This window comes from Zootoca vivipara, chromosome 3 (genome assembly GCF_963506605.1).
Source record: "Zootoca vivipara chromosome 3, rZooViv1.1, whole genome shotgun sequence".
Lineage (NCBI taxonomy): Eukaryota > Metazoa > Chordata > Lepidosauria > Squamata > Lacertidae > Zootoca > Zootoca vivipara.
Window position 1 is genome coordinate 30918609 of NC_083278.1, and position 22542 is coordinate 30941150.

At 40.6% G+C, this 22542-nt stretch overlaps 1 protein-coding gene across 1 annotated transcript in view; it reads right to left on the bottom strand.

The window, feature by feature from the left end:
• Nucleotides 1-707: 707 nt before the first annotated feature.
• COL21A1 (collagen type XXI alpha 1 chain) overlaps nt 708-22542 on the bottom strand; it is an 85418-nt gene continuing 63583 nt past the window's right edge. The window contains exons 18-30 of the mRNA XM_035109767.2: nt 21527-21571; nt 20648-20701; nt 17380-17433; nt 16603-16656; nt 15483-15554; nt 14183-14218; nt 12760-12804; nt 12343-12375; nt 8764-8910; nt 8613-8667; nt 7594-7794; nt 3948-4025; nt 708-2087 (exon numbers count right to left, since the gene is read on the bottom strand). Of these exons, the coding sequence (XP_034965658.2) occupies nt 1900-2087; nt 3948-4025; nt 7594-7794; nt 8613-8667; nt 8764-8910; nt 12343-12375; nt 12760-12804; nt 14183-14218; nt 15483-15554; nt 16603-16656; nt 17380-17433; nt 20648-20701; nt 21527-21571 (1062 nt within the window). The 3' untranslated portion in view covers nt 708-1899. The remainder of the gene's footprint in view (nt 2088-3947; nt 4026-7593; nt 7795-8612; nt 8668-8763; nt 8911-12342; nt 12376-12759; nt 12805-14182; nt 14219-15482; nt 15555-16602; nt 16657-17379; nt 17434-20647; nt 20702-21526; nt 21572-22542) is intronic.

Consider the following 22542-nt stretch of genomic DNA (forward strand, 5'->3'; position numbering starts at 1 on the left):
GCTTGTGGGAGGTGTACAGATTGGCATAAAATTCAGCAAATTCTGAGATTATTTCTTTGGTAGAGAATGTTATGTTACCATCTTTTCTTTTCTTTTTAGTGCCACAATGTATTCTTGTTTTGAGTGATTTTTTCCTGCATCTGTTTGCTAATAGACTGGAGTTCTCCCCTCCATATTCGTAAAAGCGTTGTTTAGAGTTAACAATGTCAATCATTGTTTTATAGATTTCTTAAGAGTCAATTTCCCTTCTTTTTCATTCTATGAGTTTAAGGAGCTTTTTGGCTCCTGTTTGTAGTCTGACGAGAGGGTTGTAATGTAATCTACCAATTTTAAAGGGGTGCCCTATTTTATGCAGTCTCGTCTGATTACTGCTTTCATGGTGTCCCAGAGGGTGGGGGTCATGTCGCCCACATCATTGTCCTTAAAGTAGTTTTGAAGAGACTCTTTTTAGCCAGTTGGTTTGTGGTTAGGATGGGGCTGAAGGACCATGATGGGGGTAGTTTGTGCTTCCTCTCCTGAGTGTAGCTTCTACTGGGGCGTGGTCTGTGATTTTAATATTACCAATATCTGTTGTTTCTACCAGGGGGAATCAGAATGTGTGAGCAGAATGCTGTCCAGTCTGGACATTGTTGCCTTTATCTTGTTCATATGCAGTTGGGCGAATAATGCTCTGTAGAACATAATTCACGTGAATAATAAAACTCAGCTCAACAAGTGAAAAAACTGCTTTTATTACCAAAAAATCTTTAAAAAATCGTTTTACCTTGAATGTCAAGCATATTACTAATGACGGAAAACAACAACCAAAGGCCAATTATAAATCTTTGCGTAGGTGCAATAAAATACTTTTTGCGTTAATGCTTAAAATAGCGTCAACTTCGGATAGAAATTGTACAACTGAATTAGGATGCCAGCAGTGCTTCTTGATTGCATCTCATTTTACAAAATAAACACAGAAATGCCTTCATTAAAATGTACAAAGAAGCAGCGTAAAAAAGCACTGTAATTATGTAGTAAGCATAAAGCACAGCTTGTAAACTTTTGTTTGACAACTGCAGTCCTATGGAGCATAGCAAAAATACCCAGTTCTATAGTCAGCTGAAAAAAAATTAAATATGGTTAAGCTTGGTTGTGCAACAGTATGATAAAAAAAATAAAACCTTGGCCAGAATATAATTAGAAACCTTTTATATATATATAAAATGCATTTTTAAGTTTTTTTAAGGTGCCTCTAGAGGTTTCTTTACTTGCAGATAGAAATGTATGATTGGATTGTTTCATGGTTGTTTTGAGGACAACATGGGGGTTGTTGTTTTTTATTTTTTAAAAAAGACTTGAATTCATACATTTTTCAAATGAAAACTGATAACCAGAAAAATATGAAACATACACAAATGGATGAAATAGACAAACATATGAAATAAAAACCAGCCATGTTCCATTAAAATTCAGATGCTGTATATTTAGGCTGGATAAAAAAAATACTTCACAGTGGTATACAGCTAATCAAGAAGCATTGAGGACCCAATCCGGCTTCCAGCAGTGTTGCCAATGGACTTCAACAGTATCATTCAGTTAAAATTCACTCTCCAGTCCAGATAAAGTTAGTCATGACTGATAGCAATGGGATTTAAATAAAAGACAACTATGGTTTCATTGTTTTTAAATGTACAGTGATAACTAAGCTTAACTGGATGGGAAACATGTTATTTGATTAGCCCATAGGCCCAACACATATTTAGAGTCTTAAATTTAATATGGAATATTTTACCATATTACATTACACATCAGAGGTACTTTAGTTTCTGGGAAAGAGGATTATTGCCAGTCATCTTCCTGAGACTTGAAAGATTGTTGAAGACAAGCACCAGGTCTAGTCTGCCCCTAACACATCCCAAATTAATAGTTTGGTCCTTTTCTAAATGGATCTCTTCCTACAATTACACTGAAGCATAAAGATGGGTCACAGATGCCAGGCGGTCCAGTTTGTCCAGGAATTCCAGGATTTCCACGGTCTCCATCTTTACCTGGCTTCCCAGGTTCTCCACGATATCCTTCTTTACTTATTCCAGGCGGACCTTCAGGACCTTAACAATGTATGAAATATATACATGGAGAGTGTTTAGTGCCAGTAAGGTATCACAATTTGTTAAAGATTTCTAGCATAATCCACCCTGCCTGATTAAGTATTTACTTTTTTAGGTTTAAAGGCGCTGAAGTGAATAACACATGAAGGTGTCTTGGGTGTTGCAGTAAGAGAGGAGTGTGTGCCACCCAGGCAGCCCTAGTACACAGGAGCATCATCCAGAAAGCAGAGCACCTGGGCTGATGTCCATCACCCAGCAAAAAGATCTGGACCTCTACTAAGGTTTAGCAGTGGACTTGATGTGCATCAATAAAGTGAGATGGAATCCTGGTAAGACCATGTTTGCGAGCAGTTCCCAGGTCTGATAAATAGACCAGCTGCATGCCCTGGATGGGGTTACACTCCTCCTTGAGGAGCAGATATGTAGCTTGGGAGTGCTCCCTCCTGGTTTCCTCTTTGTCACTGGAGGCCCAGTTAGCTTCATTGTGTATTCTGCAAGCTTTGACCACTGTGGCAGCTCCGGTTGTTTCTGAATTGGGATAGTTTAGCTTTGGTAGTCGAGGCACTGGTTTTTTACTGGATTTCTGCAATGCAACCTTATGTGGAGCTTTCCTTAAGGTTAGCCTGGGTACTGTAGCTAATGCAGAATGCTCAGCAAGAAGGAATTGCCCTATTGACAGTACATACATAACCCTTGTGTGCTGAGTCCCTACCTGTACTCGTATACATATGACAGTATTTCATCTGATCCATCCACTGTAATTATTAAGTTTGCAGATGATACTACCATAATGGGTCTAATTACAGGTGGAGATGAATCAGCATACAGGGGGAAGGTTCAAGAAGTATCTACATGGTGCTTAGAGAATACCTTGCACCTAAATATTAGCAAGACAAAGGAGATGGTATTGGACTTTCGGAGGAAGAGAGGAGAACTAGCCCCATTGTATATCAGGGTATGTGTGTGTGTGGAGAGAGTCTCTTCCTTTAAATTCCTGGGAGTTTACCTTAGTGAAGACCTCACTTGGAAAAACAATATAACTCAGGTGGTTAGGAAGGCCCAACAGAGACTTCATTTTCTCAGGGTCTTGTGAAAGAACAACGTTAAACAACAATTTATGACCTCCTTCTACCGATCCACAATAGAAGGTGTCCTCTCATATTGTATTGACAGCCACGGACAGAAATTCTTTACAGAGGGTGGTGAACACAGCACATGATATCATGGGCTGTCCCCTCAGCCTGCTACATGACATTGCAAGGGATCGTTGCCTTAGGAGAGGAAGAAAAATTCTCAGGGACGATTCACACCCCGGCCAGCACCTCTTTAATCTTCTACCCTCAGGCAGGAGATATAGAAATATAATCAGTCGTACCAACAGGCTAAAAAACAGTTTCTATCTGTGGGCTGTTAGGCTGCTGAATGGAAAATAATATAGTGCAATTGACTTTCCGGGTTGGTGTGCTGTGCGACAAGCACACAGAGTGCAATGAGATTGAGTGTTTGTGTGGAGGGGAGGGGAGCTCGGTTAATTTCATTGTACACAGGTTGTACATTGACAATAAAGGTATTATTATTACCCTCCCAATGATAATCAGGCAGCTACGATACTGGTACTAAGGTGCCTACTTAAAATTCATCTGTTCACCCAGCTTTCCCCTGAGGAACAACCAGCTATGTAGATGCATTAAGATGATCTACTGATTTGATTTTTAAATTCCAAGCCGTAGTACTGATGGCTGCTTCTGTGGAAAAGTCCCACTAAAGCCAACATAAGTGACTCTTTGAAAGGGTCAGCTAAGAAGTGCAATCTTAGAGAGCACGTTAGCTCCAAAGCTATCTGGCTTCTCCAAACAATACCTGGAGGTCCCGGAGGTCCTTGCATCCCAGGAACCCCAACTCCTTGGCTTCCTTTAGCTCCATTTTTCCCGGGTAGTCCTGTAAAGTGGCAGACATAATATACATATTGTCAGTAGTTCCCAAAGTGTGCACTAAGACATAACGGTGTACTGAAAAAAAATGAATTTCCACAAGCTGAGAGTTCCTATTTTGGCATGGCTGAACACTAATCACCCTGCCTCCATCTAATTAGGTGCTGAAGGGGAGGTGGGAAATTCTGCTGCTTTTCTGCATTGGGTGTGATTTGACCACTGGACCATTTTGCATGCAAACATGCACCAGAATTCTGCAGCCTCAGAGGAGCCTGTCCATAGGTCTGCCTGAGTCACTTGTTCTGGTGTCGCCTCTTGCCAATAAGAGATGTGCCAAAATCAGTAATTTCTGCAGAAATCCAGTGGTGGGCTTTTCTGAGTGCTGGCAAGTTTCACATTATAAAAAATATCCTTTGGCCCTGTAAAAAAATCAAGTGTGCCTCCAATTTTAATTCAGGAACAAAGTGTGTCAACATGTATCAGGAGTATATGGTACTATTTTTTCAGGATAGAAAGGCATAATTAGAGAGGCGACGTATGATATAATTGTGCCCTAGGACTCAGGAGACTGAAGTGAAAACCCCAACTGGAACTCAATGGGTGACCTTGGGCTCACACTCAGTTGTAACCTGCCTCACAGGAGGATCAAATGAAGGAAACAGTTCTGAGAGAGCAGAATATAAACCCAATAAATAATATAACTATCATGATAAAAGAGGCTAAGATCATAAGTGGTGTGGAAATATTTCACATGCATTGAAGACAGAAGATCATCAGATAAAATTTTTGAAATAAGCGTTGGAGAAGGTTCAAGTTTTAAGAATACAGTAGTACATTGGTACATAAAACTTTGAGAGAAATGACAGCTACTGAATAAGAACATTGTTATTGTTGCATAGGAATCTCAGTACTCTTGGGGAATCTTTCATATAAATGGTAAGTAGGCCTCTACTAGAATCTAATATAAGATTCCGGCTGTAACCCTACACCAGGCACCCCCAAACTCGGTCCTCCAGATGTTTTTGGGACTACAATTCCCATCATCCCTGACCACTGGTCCTGTTAACTAGGGATGATGGGAGTTGTAGTCCCAAAACATCTGGTGGACCGAGTTTGGGGATGCCTGTCCTACACCCACTTGCTTCAGAGTAAGCCCCACTGCACTCTATGGGGTTTACTTCTGAGTAGACATATGTAAAAAATTGTTCCCTTTTAGGGTTGGGCTGCTTTAATGGTGTTTTGTTTTGTTTTACTGTTATTATTGTATCTGAAGTTCAGAAGTTTATAGTACCTCTTTAAACAGATTAAAAATATATGTTCTGGTGGTTTTGCTTTCATCAAAAATACTTTCCACATAATTGCTCCCTCTTGGCTAATGAAGAAAAGAGCTCTCATGGGGTAAGTGGCAGATTTCCCAGGCTTTCCAGCTTAAAACATATGCACCCAATTCCTCAAGTAGATGGAATAAAAATTAACAGGGCGGGGGGGAGAATGAATCTGTCCCCAAATTTCCCTTAGAACGCCGAGTTCGGGGTCTCATCCAGCCTACCAAAGCATTTTTTCCTCTTCCTCCCCTGATCCTACCAAATTTGGTGGCAGTAGCAACAAATAATTATATATAGATATATTTAAAAAAGACACAACACTGGGGTATGTAGAGCCCAGCACCCAGATGGGGGTACAAATCACCACCTCCCCAGTCATCTTATTGATGTGATAAATAGAGGGGAGTGATACATCCCTCGTTCTCAGCTGATTAGCATGAAGGACTGGGTGCCTAGCTGGGTGTGCATGTGTTCAAGTAGGAGTGTGGGGTGTGGTCACACCTACATTCAGCCACACTCATCACTGGCATGTGACCCTCGGAAGGAGTGCATGTGGTCCCTGAACAAACCAAAAAAAGTTTAGCCACCAATGTCCTAGAAAAACTGTATGTATAAAACTGTACAATTCAAATGAATTCACACACAACAACAGACAATACCTGAAGCAATGTTAAAGGTAAAGGTAAAGGTACCCCTGACCATTAGGTCCAGTTGTGACTGACTCTGGGTTTGCGATGCTCATCTCGTGTTATTGGCCGAAGGAGCCGGCATACAGCTTCCAGGTCATGTGGCCAGCATGACAAAGCTGCTTCTGGCGAACCAGAGCAGCACACGGACACACTGTTTATCTTCCCGCTGGAGCAGTACCTATTTATTTACTTGCACTTTAACATGCTTTTGAACTGCTAGGTTGGCAGGAGCTGGGACTGAGCAACGGGAGCTCACCCCGTCGCGGGGATTCGAACCGCCGACCTTCTGATCGGCAAGCCCTAGGCTCTGTGGTTTAACCCACAGTGCCACCTGCGTCCCACAGCGCCACCTGCAATGTTACAGAAGCACTATTTCTTTATTTGATCAATTCACTTGTCAATAAAATGGGCAAACACGTGTGTTTTAATGAACAAAGCCCAAGCTGTGACAGTTTAAAAGATAGTAACACTTTCATTTCTCTTGATTTACACCTTCCTCCTAGTATCCTAATGGATATGATAGGATTGAACCGTGAAAGGAACAGGATTCGGAAATGTAAACCTTCATGCACTTCAAATTAAAGTGTTAATGTAATCCTCCTACTAATGGTAAGCAGAGCTATGTGCAACCATTTCACCACAATTTTTGGTTCATGGAATGTATTTTGGGGGCGGGACAAACATTATAATCTACGTGTTTTTTAGCAGTAGGGTTTTTTTTTGGGGGGGTAAGATATTCCTTCACTAAAATAGAACCCCGTCTTTAGTAAAAGACACTGTCTTAAAAAAACAGACAATCAGAATGTTTAAAACAGCAGCTCTGCAGAAACTTGCTGGTCCCTTGTGCCTGATGTGAAGACAGTATGGTGAAGATTATAATTCAAAGGCCCTAAATCCCTCTACAGTCATACATCGGGCTACAGCTGCTTCAGGTTGCGTCTTTTTGGGTTGCGCTCCGAACCCAGAAGTACCGGAACAGGTTACTTCTGGGTTTCAGCACATGCGCATGGGCAGAAGCACCAAATTGCAAGCGCCGCAATCCGAGCATCCACTGTACAGGTAGCTTTCCAAATATGCATACTTTTTTGGGTTTCAGCTCCATTGAGACAGCATAGGATCAAGCTATAGAATAGCAATCATATTACAGACTTACTTCATGGTTAGGTCCATTGAAGTGTGGGCAATAACAAAAAGTTCTCCTTCTGAAACCCTAGAGAGCCACTGCCCATCAGTGTAGACCACACTGAGTTAGATGGACTTAGTCATAGCTGCCAAGTTATCCCTTATTTTAAGGGATTTTCCCTTATGCTGAATAGGCTTCCTCGCAAGAAAAGGGGAAACTTGGCAGCTATGGACTTAGTATAAGGCAGCTTCAATCCCTTTGAGTTTTTTTTATAAAAGAAGAAGAGGAGCCAGATTGAGAATGGAGAGATGATGCAACCTGGGGGCTCTATGGATTGCCTGTGGCTAAGCCTGCTGACTGACAATGTGCAAGCTCAAGTTTTTCACATCCTCTAGGCTGGACAGAGAATTTTGTTTCATGAGGCATACAGACAATTACCTTTTGGTCCACGAGATCCGTGACGCCCAGGAGCTCCTGTGAGGCCCGGAACACCATCATTTCCTGGCAAGCCAGGAAACCCTCGAGGACCTTCTTGGCCAGGTGGGCCTGGTGGACCAGGAGGCCCTGGGGAAGGGCCACGAGACTGGCAATGATCGCAGTGTTGTAGCCTCCCATTCTGAAGTATTGTAGGCAACTGGGCTAAGGGGAATTCAGATAAAAATGCTTAGACCAAAGGGTCTCACCATCAATACACAAAGCTAACCAAACACCAAACCATATCAAATTGTTTGAAAATACTTTTGCATCTTGGTCAAATTGAGATCTAGTTATGCCATGTAATAAAAAAGCTCCACTTATTACAGTGGGAAATTTATGCATATGCTCACCCCTTGAGATCAGTCAGATTTAAATTCCCTTAGTTTTGACTGGCTCATGATCATGTATTCCCTTTAAACCTCTGCACACTGTAGAGCAGGGGTGGAGAACCTCCAGTTCACAGGCCAGATTTGGCCAACCCGGTCTCCCCACTTGGTCTGCAAGGCTCTTCCAGGCAAGCCACACTCACCTGCTTTATCCCTGAAGTCATATATGATGGATGCAGGGCTTGAACAAAGGGGGATTTGCAGGAACTGCCAAACCCTGCTTCCCAAACCCTGTGCAAAAACCTTGCCACCCCTACACTTGGCACTTGCCAAAAGCTTGCTCAGCTTTGCATGCAGGGCTTCCCAAACACTCATCAGCTGGTTTTCAGACATTTGAGAAACCTTGTGCACAGGGCTGAGCAAGCCCTTTCAACTATCTCTCCTCACACCTACAGATCAACTTTGATAAGTGTCAAGCACCTGTCAAGATTGGACCCCAAGGGTGGTATGCAGGGAGATAAAGATCTGGCTCATTGGGCCAGAAAGGTTCTCCACCCCTTTGTAGGAAATTTAGGCACATGTCCTAAAGCTCACACAGGTGCATTCCAGCAAGGTGACTACAGTGCAGCACTGTGAATCAATAGGAGGACTCACTTCTCAGCACATCTGCACAGACTTGCCGAATAAATTCTTCAGAAAAGCCTCTTCCCTAAATTGAACAGAAAAGCATTAAAAAGGTTACATGAGCTCGTTTTAAAAAAGAAATTGATCAGCATGAAAAAGTCATCTCAGGTGGCATACATACAGGTTTTCCATCTGCCCCCGGAGTTCCTGGAGATCCCCTCTCTCCTTGTCCTCCTCTTGGGCCCGGTGGGCCAATCAAACCAGTAACTCCTGGTTCTCCCTTCTGCCCAGTGAAGCCACTCATACCAGGATCTCCTTTCTCGCCTTTCTGAAATTAAAGGTAATAACTGCAATAGCCAACACCTGACAACTCACGGTGAGCATGTTTTCATTTTTTTAAAAATGAAAAACATGCATGCTATAATATGGTCAGCTAATGAACAAAAAAGAAAATATTTTTATTAGCAAGTTTCACTCTCTAATTATGTATGCGGTAACATCTAAATCCCAATGAAACCATTTCATATACTAGTCCAGGCTTCCTGCAGCCTTGTTCCTTCTAGATGTTTTGGGCTACAACTGCCATCATTCCTGTCCAATGGGATAGGATGGGGTTGACTGATAGGAGTTGAGAGCCCAACAACAGCTGGAGGACACCAGGTTGAGGAAGGGTATACTAAATCAATGTTAAACATCCCTGAATGATGCAAGAACAAGAAAATGAATTGTTGTCTCCCCAATCCCTGTGGACTCTTTTTCATGATGTGCCAATTAAAGTAACCACAGGAGACCACCTAGCCTGTCATGGAAGCTGGAAAAGATTAAAACCCAGAGGCACAGGTGATGCGGAAGGAAAACCACCGAGATAATTAATCGTATCCAGGGGACATTACTAAATGAAGTTATGTTAATAAAGGGGGAATAATTAAAGCCACAAAGCCTCATCAAAGTGAGTTGCCTGTGTTTAAGCTCATTGTTTTTCCACAGGCTCAAAATGTCCTTAACTTCTGTGCTGGACTGTGACCTACAATGAGTTCTACAATTTTTAAAAATAAAGCCAAAGCCACTTCAGTTGCAATGGATTAGATTCTATAATCATTACAATGTTCCCAACCTCTATATTTTGTTTTGTTATGGCTTTTTATAGCTTTAATATTATTCAAATATATCTTATTAGTTGGGTATAATAACCCCATTTCAATTTTCTAGCCAAATGGAATAATGTAAAGGCAGACCTTACACAGACTTTTTTGCTTATAAGACACCTGGTGGTTATTTGAAGAGCATCTTAGGAGACATTAAGAACATTTTTTAAAAAAAGCTTTGAAGAAGAGGTACTTGTACAAAGTGAACTAATTAGCTTATAATGCTAAGTCATGGTTAACGTAAGCCAAGGTTTATTAACCAAAACCAAATCATGGCTTATGAGTGTGGTTTGTCATGGCTACTAAACCACAGCAAAAGCTGCTGGGCTAGGTTCAGATGATCGAATTAATATTTGGTCTTCAGCTAGTAGGTCGAGACCACTGCAGGGTCATGGTCTAGTAGTCTGAAGTGGGTGACAACAGCAGCACTACCACCATTCAATTGTATGGTAAAAAGAAGATAATGGGTCCCCAGATGCAAATTTGGGTTAAAGGTGGTTCAGTAAACCATAGATAAGTGTAATGTGCAAACCAGGCCAGTGTAGCTCCTTACAGATTAGTTTAGCCCCCTTCGCACTGACTATTTATCAAATGGATGTAAGCCATGCAAATGTACGTATACAGAAGTGGGGCCTGCATTCAAAAAATGTTTTGGTATGTTCTTCCGTCTACAAAGAGTGCTTCTGTTCAGGGTTCCAGTCAGTCATTCCCTGAAAACAAGCGATTCTACTCTTCCTACCCCTCACATTCTCTGTTTTCCCATATATGCCACTGTTACTGACCATGCTCGGGTCTTCTGTTTCTGTTTTGTTTTTGTTTTTGTTTTTTTAAAAAAGCAAGCTTCCTTGTACTTTTGCAAGTTTTTCTGAACGTGCTGATTCATCCAAAGTCTCCCACTTTGTTTGCAATCCTGTCAGCACTCACCATCTGTGTTAGCTATTAAAAGGAGTGCTATTCATTTATGCAGGCAATTTATACCCCGACTGCCAGTGTTTTGGTCCCCTGTGCAGCACCCATAAATAACAAAGGGCAAAACAAATTTAACACAGTTTAAACCTTTCTGCAGAAACAAAAACCACAGTAATAATAGATTCTGTTATCTTTCTGCTACTGGCCAACAGTCTTTGTCCTCTTTACTGTTTATTTGCCAGTGTGGAAAAGTCTCAGAAAGAAGCTCCTAGAACTACAGTATTTATATCCAAACAGAAGAGTGTTTACTGTGAGGCTTGTGAATGAAAACTGTAACAGCTTGTAGAACTTGCCAAGAAGTTTGCTGAAAGTATATTTTTCAGAAGCATTTACTTGGCTTTTAATAGCTAGCAACATCCTGTTCATGACCTTTCTTAGCGACGCTTTACCATTTGGCCGAGAAAAAAAGAGATGCATTTTTTAAAAATGCTAAACTTGTTACTGATTTGAAAACAAAACAAAACTGTGCATTGAAAGATTCCTGCATATTTAAAAAAAATTCAAAATAAAATATTGACATAAAATCTGAAAATAAAACCGCAACTTAATAATGCACAGGATATATTTATTTAAGAGTATACACAGCATCAGACTAAGTTTAAAGCCTACTATGCCATTCCCTGGATGCCCGGTGCTGTCTCTCAGCCTAGCCTACATTGCAAGGCTGCTGTGAACTTAAAAGAAAGAGGGAGGCAATTTCCAGAAATGGCAGTTCCAGTCATGGAAGGTGTCGCCACCTGATATTAGAAGAATCCCTTTCCAATCCCCAGCATTACAATCCATCCATTCAAAAGGGTCCTCTGACCCTCGGTGGAGCATTTTCAGAGGCCAGGAAAGCTGTTGTGGGGAGCATAGAAAAAGGGAAACCAGCTTCCACCAGAACCCCTGACATGCGCTTAACTCCAACCTTAAGGACAGCAACGAACATAGATTTAACTGCATAGATTTCAATAGATCTACTCTAAGTATGACTTAGTTGGATATCATTTAACGTTAGGTGCTGACTAACTTCCGGCTACAAGGATTGTTAGTAAAGTTGTCGAAATCTAGTATTTTTAACTTCCTTTCTGCTGTGTCTACAATGTCCCACTATCAGGAATGTGTTTCTCAACTTTTAAATGTGAACTTTCTGCAATCAATTGGAAGCCAGCATGCTTGGCACATAACTGAACATTTTTTCCCTTTCCATTCTACCTGATGAATTCTATAAAATGTTAAAGCTTCCATCGCCCTACACATCCTTAAGTTGATACAGTTTTTTTAAAAAAAATCCCTTTCATTCTGAACGTATTTCTGAGGGCAGATTAAACAAAGGCAAAACACAGAGCACATGTGAATTATGCCATCTGAAATGGTCTTCCAGATATATTATATTCACTTACACAGCATACAGATGATAAAATTATCAAAAACTATTCACAACCATCATAAATTACAATCAAATAATAATACTGAAAAGTAGGGGTTGTGACCTGGCAACATATTTATTATTTATTGAAAGCATGTATCTTGCTTTTCTATATAAAAAGTATTTTCAACAACAAAATCAAAACCAATAGCCAGCACAAAATGTATGCTAAAATGAAGCAGTCAGACACAGGGAAAGCAGGTGTCAGGGCATATAAAACAGCAGCACAAACACATACCTGTCCTTCAGCTCCATTTAATCCTGTGTCGCCCTTTGGGAATCAAAATTTCAGAAGATATTAATAAGCAGATGCTGAGTTATTATTGCTATGCTGTTTCAAATCTACAAACATAAGGCTAATATATATATATATATATTGTATTAAAATGTCATATGCTAGATAAATACCCTCCAAAACACAGCTTCATGCTAGCCAAGCATCTAGTGATATGTAATGTTTATTGATGCTGTTATCTAAGGGCTCAAAACATTCCCCCCCCCCAAACTAATTTTAAAGGAAGGCCACCCTATTTCAGAGATATGTGCCCTGGTTGGCTCCAGATCTATTAGTATCACTCTGCTTAGAAGGTGCTTTTGCTAAAGGAAGGTAATGAGGCAATTTTTGTCAATTCTTTAAAAAAGGGAAAAGGTTTACCTTCTGGCCTGCAGTACCTGATCTGCCACTTTCTCCCTTCTGACCCTTTAAAAAAGAGGCATTACAAAATAATTATTTCAATTTTATGAAAAAGTAAAGTGTGTTGTTTGCATTTATTAACATGCCCCTTTCCCCAATACTTTGAAACAGCTGGCAATGGGCAAACCAAAATCATACAATACATCCACTATCTGTAGAAAACAACAACCACCACACCAGAAATGTAAAGCCCGCCAAGTAAAAAACAACAACAAAACAGCCGAATTAGAAATAGCCTGCTTCGAATGAGCATTTAAACTAGGTGACAAAAGACACAAGTTGGACATCTCCTTGGAGATGTATCAGCACCACAAAAAATGTCTCTTTCTGGTTCCCACAAACCTCACTTCCAGAGGTGGAAAGACTGGTAAAATACCCTCTGATGTCATCAAGCAGATAGGCAGAGTCATCTTGGGGCAAGCATCCTTCAGATGTAGTGCTTTAGAGATGAAAACCAGTTGTTTGAAATGCAAACTGAAGGTGTAGGGTGTGTGGGGGTGTGTGGCTTTTTTCAGGGGAACTCACAGGAACCCAGTTCTGGAACCTTTCAGGCAGGCTCCATTGCCATTATAAGAGAACAAGGGAGGTGTTCATAGTGAGTTCCAGCACCTCTTTTCCTAGAAAAATAGCTCTGAATGTGTGTTTTTTGTGTATGTGTGTGTGCGCACACACACACACACGCACGCACACTACACATTTTGGTCTCGAAAGGCAGCACCACATACAAAACATTACATTGATCAAGAATTGGCATGTCCTTCAGTCAATCTTCTGTTATTTGACAATGGTCAAATATTCCATGAAGCTGAAGATAAATTGCCTGTTTTACCCAACTGCCTTTAGGAACTAAATTTTGTTTTGAGTAGTAGCGGCTTAATTTCTCCTTTAGAAATCAACCTAAACCTAGCTGGGCTATTAAAGAATTATATCTCCGTCCATTTTTTTTAAGTTAAAAAATATTACTGTAAAGATTGTAACTTTTCATTTTCAGATTGATGTGGTTAATCCTTTAGATCAGGCTTTGGGCAACTTATATCCAGGTTTATTCAAACACCATTACTGCACCATGATGCTGAGGAAAACTCAGCATGCTTGATGTGATCTGTGGCAGGAGTATCCAACACGCTACCCTCCAGATGTTACTGAAGTACAACTCCCATCATCCCTCACTATTGGTCATTACAGCTGAGGAGCTGATGGGAGTTTAAATCCAAGAACATATGGAGGACACCACATTGACTACTGCTTGGTCTGTGGGACATACCATGCTCTGACATTTTGTTAAGAGTAATTATTTTCGTTTAAAAATACTAATGCCATATAGAGTGAACTATCTACAGCAACCAGGCATTCCAAGTTATTTTAACTGTTGAAAAGTTTATACCTGGATGCCTCTTTCCCCAATGTTTCCTTTATCTCCCTGAAAATAAGAGGAAAAAACAACTTTTGTTGAAATGTAATTTACAATGATTATGTACATAGGTGAAATAAAAGTAATACACACGTACAATATATATAAAAATAATATATGTAACTACACTAGAGCAACAAAACATCAAACTGTCAGCCACAGAGGCTTTCTCCAACTACACAAAATCCTTGTGAAAGAAAACGGGAATGGAAATCTTAACATAAGTGTGTTTCTGTTTGTGGCAAGGCAATGTGCAATCTCATGCACATAATGGCCACTAGAAGTCTCACTAATCCAAAATGTCCAAGAATGGACAACTTTCATCTAGAATCTCAGCCAGTAATTTCCCCTCTATCTGATTCTTTGTAATAAAATAATAATCAATTGTGCTTCTCTTTGATCCCCTTCCTCTTAATGCAATTAAGTCCATATTTTTTTTAAAAAAGTATGAATAAGAATAAAACACAAAATGTCAGTAATATTGTCGATAGTAAAACACATGTATCATTTATAACATGGGGGAGGGGAAGCATAATGCTGTCATCTCCCCCCCTCCCGAAAATTATGTTTTCTATATATGTCATTTAACTTCATTAGCTGTTATACAATCAAGAAGAAAACCTTTTAATTGTCTGTGGTCCCTATTTCATTAGCACAGATAAACTTAAATTAATTTGAATGAAAATCGTTATTGTTTAGACAAGTCTACCCAGATGCTTAGAATGTTGAGGTAATTTTAATCTGTTTTAGTATTTTAACTTTTGTATGTTTTGAAGTATGGTAGTGAATTTTCCTTGATTTTACTGGTTTACCTTTTGTAAACAGCTTTGAGGGTGTGTCCCCCCACAATCAAGCAGTGTATAAATTTTATGAAATTAATCTATAATAAAATAAAATTAACTGTGAAAATTAACCCATTGGCATGTATCTTGCAGTCTCTGATTATATACCATATAATCCAGCCCTTGATTCTTGTTGTATCTTCTTTTGAAAGAACTGACAGGAACTAAGGAAGAGTATTGCCAGAGATTAAGAGGTATACAGTAGTTAGGACTGCGTCTATTTTTCATCAATACAAGTTAGCAGAACAAGCATGGAAACTGGCAACAGACTCAGAAATTGTGATCCTGAATGGAGGTGACTGTTATCTAGCTCTTATAGTTAAAGGTAATTACCATGCAATACCATGCAATGCAATCAGAGTGCTTGTAAAACATAAACCACTTAGCAGTTATTCTATATATCAGAGTGTTTTAAACAGCAGCAGACATACCTTTAAACCCTGTGTGCCAGGTATCCCGGGATAGCCTGGTTCACCTGAAGTACCTGGTCTCCCTTGTTCTCCCTGAATAATACAACAGCTCTATAAATCTGAGATTATATAATGAATGATTAAGGTATGCATTGCTTTAACCATCCTATATGTACCAAAGAAAAATCACGAACATTTTGCTTTGCTGTTAAGCTTTCCTTAAGCCACTGAAAATACTAATCTAAGAAAAACATTGAACTATTTTACAAAGAGGACCTGGTTCATAATCCAGCAGAGTTATGAGCAGCTCTGCCTATTGGTGAGTGAAGGAAGGGTTCTGTACATTTGGGCTGTCTCAGCAAAGAGTGGTTTGGAAATACACATTTGTAAAGATAACCTGTTCTGCTGCGCAATCTTTTTAAAAATAAATAAATGAATGAATGACTGAATTGGGTGTTTATACATGTCAGAACAAAGGACTGTTAAGACATAGACCCAGTTCACACATAATGCTAACCCAAACCATGTCTTGGCACAAACAAGCAAATATGTGGGTTGCTGGAGAAAAGATCACAGCCACTTTGTTACTCCTCTGGTCCTGCTGCTACCATGCTGTTTGTGAGCTAAACTATGGTTTGGCTTTGTATTATGTCTGAACCCAGGGTTCATGGATTGTCTCACTCCATGAGGTCAGGTTGAGATGTAATGCTAAGCCAAACGATGGCTGATCTCAACAGTAGCAGGTCTGGAGGAAGAGCAAAACAGAGGTGATCTTTTCTCCAGCAACCCACACATTTGTTTGTTTGGCTTACAGTTGCATGTGAAATGGACCAACGTAGGAAACCATGGTTTCTTGCGTTGAGTACAACCTACATCATACCGTGGGTTCCTGGGCTCTCCCCTTCTCTTCTTTCATGCCTGGAAGGACAAGCCACTGGATCACAATCATAGTGTAATCCATGGATCAAGTTCCTAACTACTAAATGAAAGTTAGTTCATCAACTAATCTGGGCAGGCATATTTTGTGATTTAGACCAAGAATGTTAATTTTTCTATTAGTCACTAATTGAGTTTTCGTATTATATCGATGCTCTCAACACAAAGATGTTATCATTACAAACTGAAACTTAGCCACATTTACCTTAATACCTGGCACTCCCGATTTCCCTTGCTGCCCTTGTTCACCCTTGCTGCCCTGTGAATATAATGATTTTGACAGGTTGATGAAGCAATCTTTGAAGTCACTTGGGAAGAGAACCGCCTACCTAAACAGTTAACTTACAAGAAAAAAAAATGCCTGTCAAACTGTGGCTAAGACTAGGCAGAAATTTCAGGGTTTTGAATTCTGAACTGTAAGTAGTGCCTCCCTGCCACCTCTCCTCGAGTGCTCTCAGTAACTGGCAGCAAAGCTCAGCACTGGGAAGCCAGGTGAGCAATGTCATGCCAACCATCCTACCAACTGCTACTGGTCATGGAAATGAACATAGATGCTGATTTGGGAAAACCACAGATGGCCCAGGAGCTGGTACCCTGATCAGACAGGCTTCCCTGTGCAGATTGTGTCAGCTGGGATGTACCTGATTAATATGTGGACATCAGGAAGCAGCACTAAGGAATCATGTGACCTCAAGGATACAGCTGGAAGTGAGGCCTCGCAACCCCTTTTTGTGCATGGAGCCCTTCATGCAATTACTGTAAGCTACAATATAGTGACCAAAGAAGCATTCGCTTCTCACATTAATTTGCTGATGTTGCCATGTTTTCCAGAACTTTGTTCCCAAAGACTAAACTCAATATGCTTACACAGCATACAGAGCTCCTTATATGTTTTAATTCCCTCTCACTTTCTTAAAACTGATGTCTTCAAAAGCTAAAATCACAAGGCATTAAACATTCAGCCTAGAGGCATACAGCATACCTTCGGCCCAGGCCCTCCAGGTAAACCCAATGATCCTTCATGTCCAGGAAGACCCTAAGAAACAGAAATAAAAGTCTCCAGTAAATAATCAGAGGGAGAGCCTGCCCAGTCAAATCTTAATAGATATGCAAACTGTGTCTTGATCTTAAAATTTAGGGACAGAATTAAAGCATATACTTCATAGAATCATAGAATTGTAGAGGTACTTGGCTTCTGTTGATGCAGCCTAGAATAGTGTTAGCCTAGAACAGCTGCTGCATCACACTGTTGACTTGTGTTAAGCCTGTGGTCCACTAAGACCCCTAGGTCTTTTCCACATGTACTACTAGTAAGCCAGGTGTCCCCCCATCTTATATTTGTGCAGCTGTTTCTTTCTGCCTAAATGCGGGATCTAACATTTGTCCCTATTGTATTTCATTCTGTTAGTTTGGCCCCGAAGGGTCAAGACAGTGGCTAAGTAGGTGTTGAGCAGTTCTGCCTTCTTTCTATCACACAACTGAAGCACAAGGAATTGAAATAAGGATATCCCTGTGAGTTTTATGAGGTCATGAGAGGTAGCTCTCTATACTTCTTAAAAGGAAAAGTCTAAGGTTTTTTTTAAAAAAATCAGTACTTTACTAAAATCCTTTTTCTTGCACAGTATGTGGAAGCCTTACATATGAAATCCTAAGTGATGAAACAACAATTTAATAAATAAGATAAAATGTATTAAATTGTTGTTTCATCACTTAATAGAATTCATATGTAAGGCTTCCACTTGAGTAAAAACAAAATAATTTAACCAACACTGCCTTCCAATCTTATGGCAGATAAATCAATAAATTATTGAAACTGGCAACCATAATGAGGATAATTGTTACTTAATAATAATTTATTACTGAATTTCCCTAATGTATTACATATAAACTGTCAGCAGGATTTCCATCTGTTCTTTTCTGGAACAAACTTTGTGACTAATAGAAGGAAAAACCCACTCTATATTTTGGTCAATTTTCCTCTGTGGCACTCACAATATTCAAATATTCCATGCATTGTGAGTACATGTATGCTTAAAAGGGAAATGGAGACAGAATAAAATGGGAATGAACTGGTAATTCAATGAAATGGCTCGGTAATTAAATTGGTAATAAAAAATAGTAATAAGTCCTCCAGGAAATGAATCCCACAAAAATATAGGAACCAGAATAGCTGTCAGTTAAGACATTAGGAAAATAGAAATCATATTGGAACACAACAGCACAGGGCAGATCTAAACCTGGAACACAGGCAATGCAAAGCTTGCAGACAGCAATTACTAACAATAATAAAACAATATAAAACTTGTGGGATATTTACGGTCCATCTTGCATGCCATCCCAATCTCCAAGCAGTGTGAGATTCCAGGGATAGTTTCCAGGAGCTTACCCAGGGTTTGTGTTTCCTTTGGGAATGAGGCATGACAGAGTGTCTCTATGATATTTGGTTTATTTATGCATAAATAAAAACCTGAGCCTGCGATGGAGAGGTTCACAGCATCAACCCCCCAAAAGGGTGTTGTTTCTCCCATTGCCACGCCTTGGATTCAAACAGACATCAAACATTGCTCTCTGGCCCTTAATCCAGCTTATTCCCCTTTCGCTGGCTCACATCACTGCTACTTTAAATTTTGCAATTGGCTTCATCTCTTGAGGGAAGGGCCCCCACCCATGTCCCTTTTTTGGCACCAAGCCCCTTAATCCCCCATCGCCTCAGCAGGAAGCTAGCTTGGCCATTTCCCAGAATTAGAAGTCTTGATTAGCTTTCAACCTTTGCTGGATCCAGAGACTAAAGGGGTCTGCCACCCTCCACCAACTCATAACAGCCTAGATGACAGCAACATTATTTACTACTGAAAACTGTTCCTATTTTTCTCCAGGAAAATAAAGGTTGACAGGCAAGTTGCTGCAACATGCAAGGACAATGTTATATGTAAAGGGTTGCAGGATGGCTGGCTGGCTGGATAAATTTGCAAGCCTTAGGTTGTTTCTCATAGCTTTCCACACTTGTGAGCAGAATTTAATTCCAATCCACGTGTGAACTAATTTTGTCATTTTGATGCCAAGTTCCTGTTTGTGCTCCAGAGCACACACAAGAGCCTACGCTCCATTTGGCTTCCTTATTGGCTTGGTGCAGACTTAATGAGCTAGCAACCTAAGTACATGAGGAGATTAGGAGCATGCCACAATCTCACACGCTTGCTCTCCTGCCCCTCTTCTTTCATGAATTTCCTCCTCCTTACATCTACACCAGTGACAACCCATGATTACCTTTTAAAACTAAAGGATATAAACTAGACGGCATTCCCGGTGAGAAGCTAGGAGCATTGCAAATATAATGCATAACAATATAACTCTGAGCAAAGAAGACTTGGAGTGATTTTCAAGCGGAAGAGAGAGCATATAAACACACACACACACACACACACACACACACACACAGAGCACGCTTCCCAGCTCCATCTGCTGACCAAGGCTGGGAGATGGCCAGCAAGATGTCTGCGCCAGGCCACTGTCTCCGATACTCGCAACAGCAATCTCTTAGTGCCATATTATATATATCATCAAGGTTCCAGCTGATTAAGTCTCTCGTAAGTGTAATTCAAACAGAAGTCATATTCGCAAGTTGTAAAGCTGACTAACGCTCCAGCTCCTCCAAAACCATCTCCACCATCAAAATGAAAGATGTACCACTTGCCATGAGGCCTAGCATCTGCTGAAAATTAATACCATCCACACTGGAAAAGAGATCATTTGTGGAAGTTATTACCAGATCAGAACAGAGGCGCCTCGTAGTTATAAAAAGAGTATAATAAACTGGAAACAATCGTTTTCAAGTTCCCAAATAAATGGGTGACATTTGTCCTCTTGAAAGCTCACACGCAAGCCTTTCGACGTATCTTTGGGATAACAGACAGCTTCCCCTTTTTAGGGGAAGTTTACACGCAATACCCACCGTAAATGTAATACAATTCAGAATGGTGTGCTTACAGTATTGACCTAAAGGTTCTAATTCTTGAGGCATGATTTAGTGCAGTTATATTCAATGGACTGTAACACTTGCCTTTTTTTTAACAAAGTGAATATTGTTTGTAATTTCTGCAGTAATAATAGGATCAACAAAGTGGATTTGATTATCAAGTCTATACTGTACAGTTGTCCCATTTGCTTGATTCAGCCTTATGAACTTATTGATTCCATAATTCTATTTTTTTAAATAAAAAAACTGTTAAAATACAATACCACAGACATACAGGTGTCCCTGGTGATCCTTTTGTTCCTTCATGCCCTGGTGGTCCAATTTCACCCTGAAATGCAAGAACAAATTTCAAATAAATTTAGCATTTTTAAAATGAATTCCAAAGAATACCCCATTCCTCCTTTTTACATCTACACCAGTGACAACCCACAATTACCTTTTAAAACTAAAGGCTATAAACTAGACTGCATCCCTATGGTAAGAGCTAGAATTCAGCATAGTACTGAATTCAGCATACAGTCATACCTCGGTTTAAGTACGCCTTGGTTTGAGTATTTTCAGTTTAAGTACTCCATGGACCTGTCTGGAACGGATTAATCCACTTTCCATTACTTTCAATGGGAAAGTTCGCTTCAGGTTAAGTACGCTTCAGTTTAAATACTCCACGGACCGCCTGGAACGGATTAATCCACTTTCCATTACTTTCAATGGGAAAGTTCGCTTCAGGTTAAGTACGCTTCAGGTTAAGTACGGACTTCCGGAACCAATTACACTCATACTTCGAGTTAAGTACGCTTCAGGTTGAGTACTCCACCTGGAACAGATTAATCCACTTTCCATTACTTTCAATGGGAAAGTTCACTTCAGGTTAAGTACGCTTCAGGTTAAGTACAGACTTCCGGAACCAATTGTGTTTGTAAACCGAGGTACCACTGTAGTGCTAAGGAGATTGTTATGTCAGCACAATCTCTCCTCCCCCCAACACCTCGCCTGCTGTTTCATGGATCTCACCCTCCCCATCCATTCCACTGACAGATGTCTTCCATCAGTGAAAGGGGCATCAGTGGAACCCACCCAAAGAATTTAAGCAGTCACAGAATGTGTGTGTGTGTGTAAAAAGTGCAGTATTATAATTCTATATCTTTATGAATACCTTTTCTCCCTTTATTCCTTGAACTCCAGGGATCCCAGGCATTCCCTTGAAAAGAAGATGAAACATTTTGAAAGTTAATGAAACAACATTATTTAAGGTTGTCACTTAGGACTGCTTACACATTTACTGTGCAGGGTTCTCATAGATATGGGTATGGAAACAGGCAAGCACATGCATATGAGGCAACATGAGGTGCAAGATACATTTGAGTGTGTTGCACCCCAAAATTTGCTTAGTCCATCACAATTTTCAAGCAGAAAAATCACACTTGATCATAAACATGTGCATCCTGACAACTTTGCACATTGCTCTATATGATGAGTAGGCAGGGTACACACTCACTCAGTGAATTGACAAGATTCTTGAACTGTGTACATATGAACCAGCCCATAATTATTGACAATGCATATAGCACAGGGGTCCCCAGACTTAGCCGCCTTTGGGCCGGAGGGCGGGGGAGTGCGCGCGCAGTGGGCCGGAGGGTGGGGGAGTGCGCGCCAGTGCGCATGCGCAAAACCATTTACTGGTGCGGTGGCGCGCTTCCAGGCTGGAAAAATCGCCGAAAATTGTTTGTGCGCATGCATATGGGCCTCCCCCGACCCGGAAGTGCACCGGAAATGACCTCTTCTGGGTCGGGAGAGGCCCATACGCATGCGCAGAAACGATTTTCGGCGATTTTTTCCCGATCTGGAAGTGCGCCGCCGCGCAGCGCGCTGCAAGAGCGGGCGGCGGCAACGGGCGGCGGGGGTCGTCGCGGGCCGGAATGGGAGGCCAATTGGACCGCATCTGGTCCGCGGACCGTAGTCTGGGGACCCCTGATATAGCATATAGCATTGGAAATCTCTAATTTCCGCATCACCAACTACAGGTATATTAATATTCTTGCCTAGATTTTACTTTGCTGAACAGTTTGTATCTTGTGCTTCTAACCTATCAAGTTACACTACCCACTTTAAAATTGGCTCAGTCCTTTGGCATTAAATATCATGCTCTATTGGATTTTATTTTATGAATCT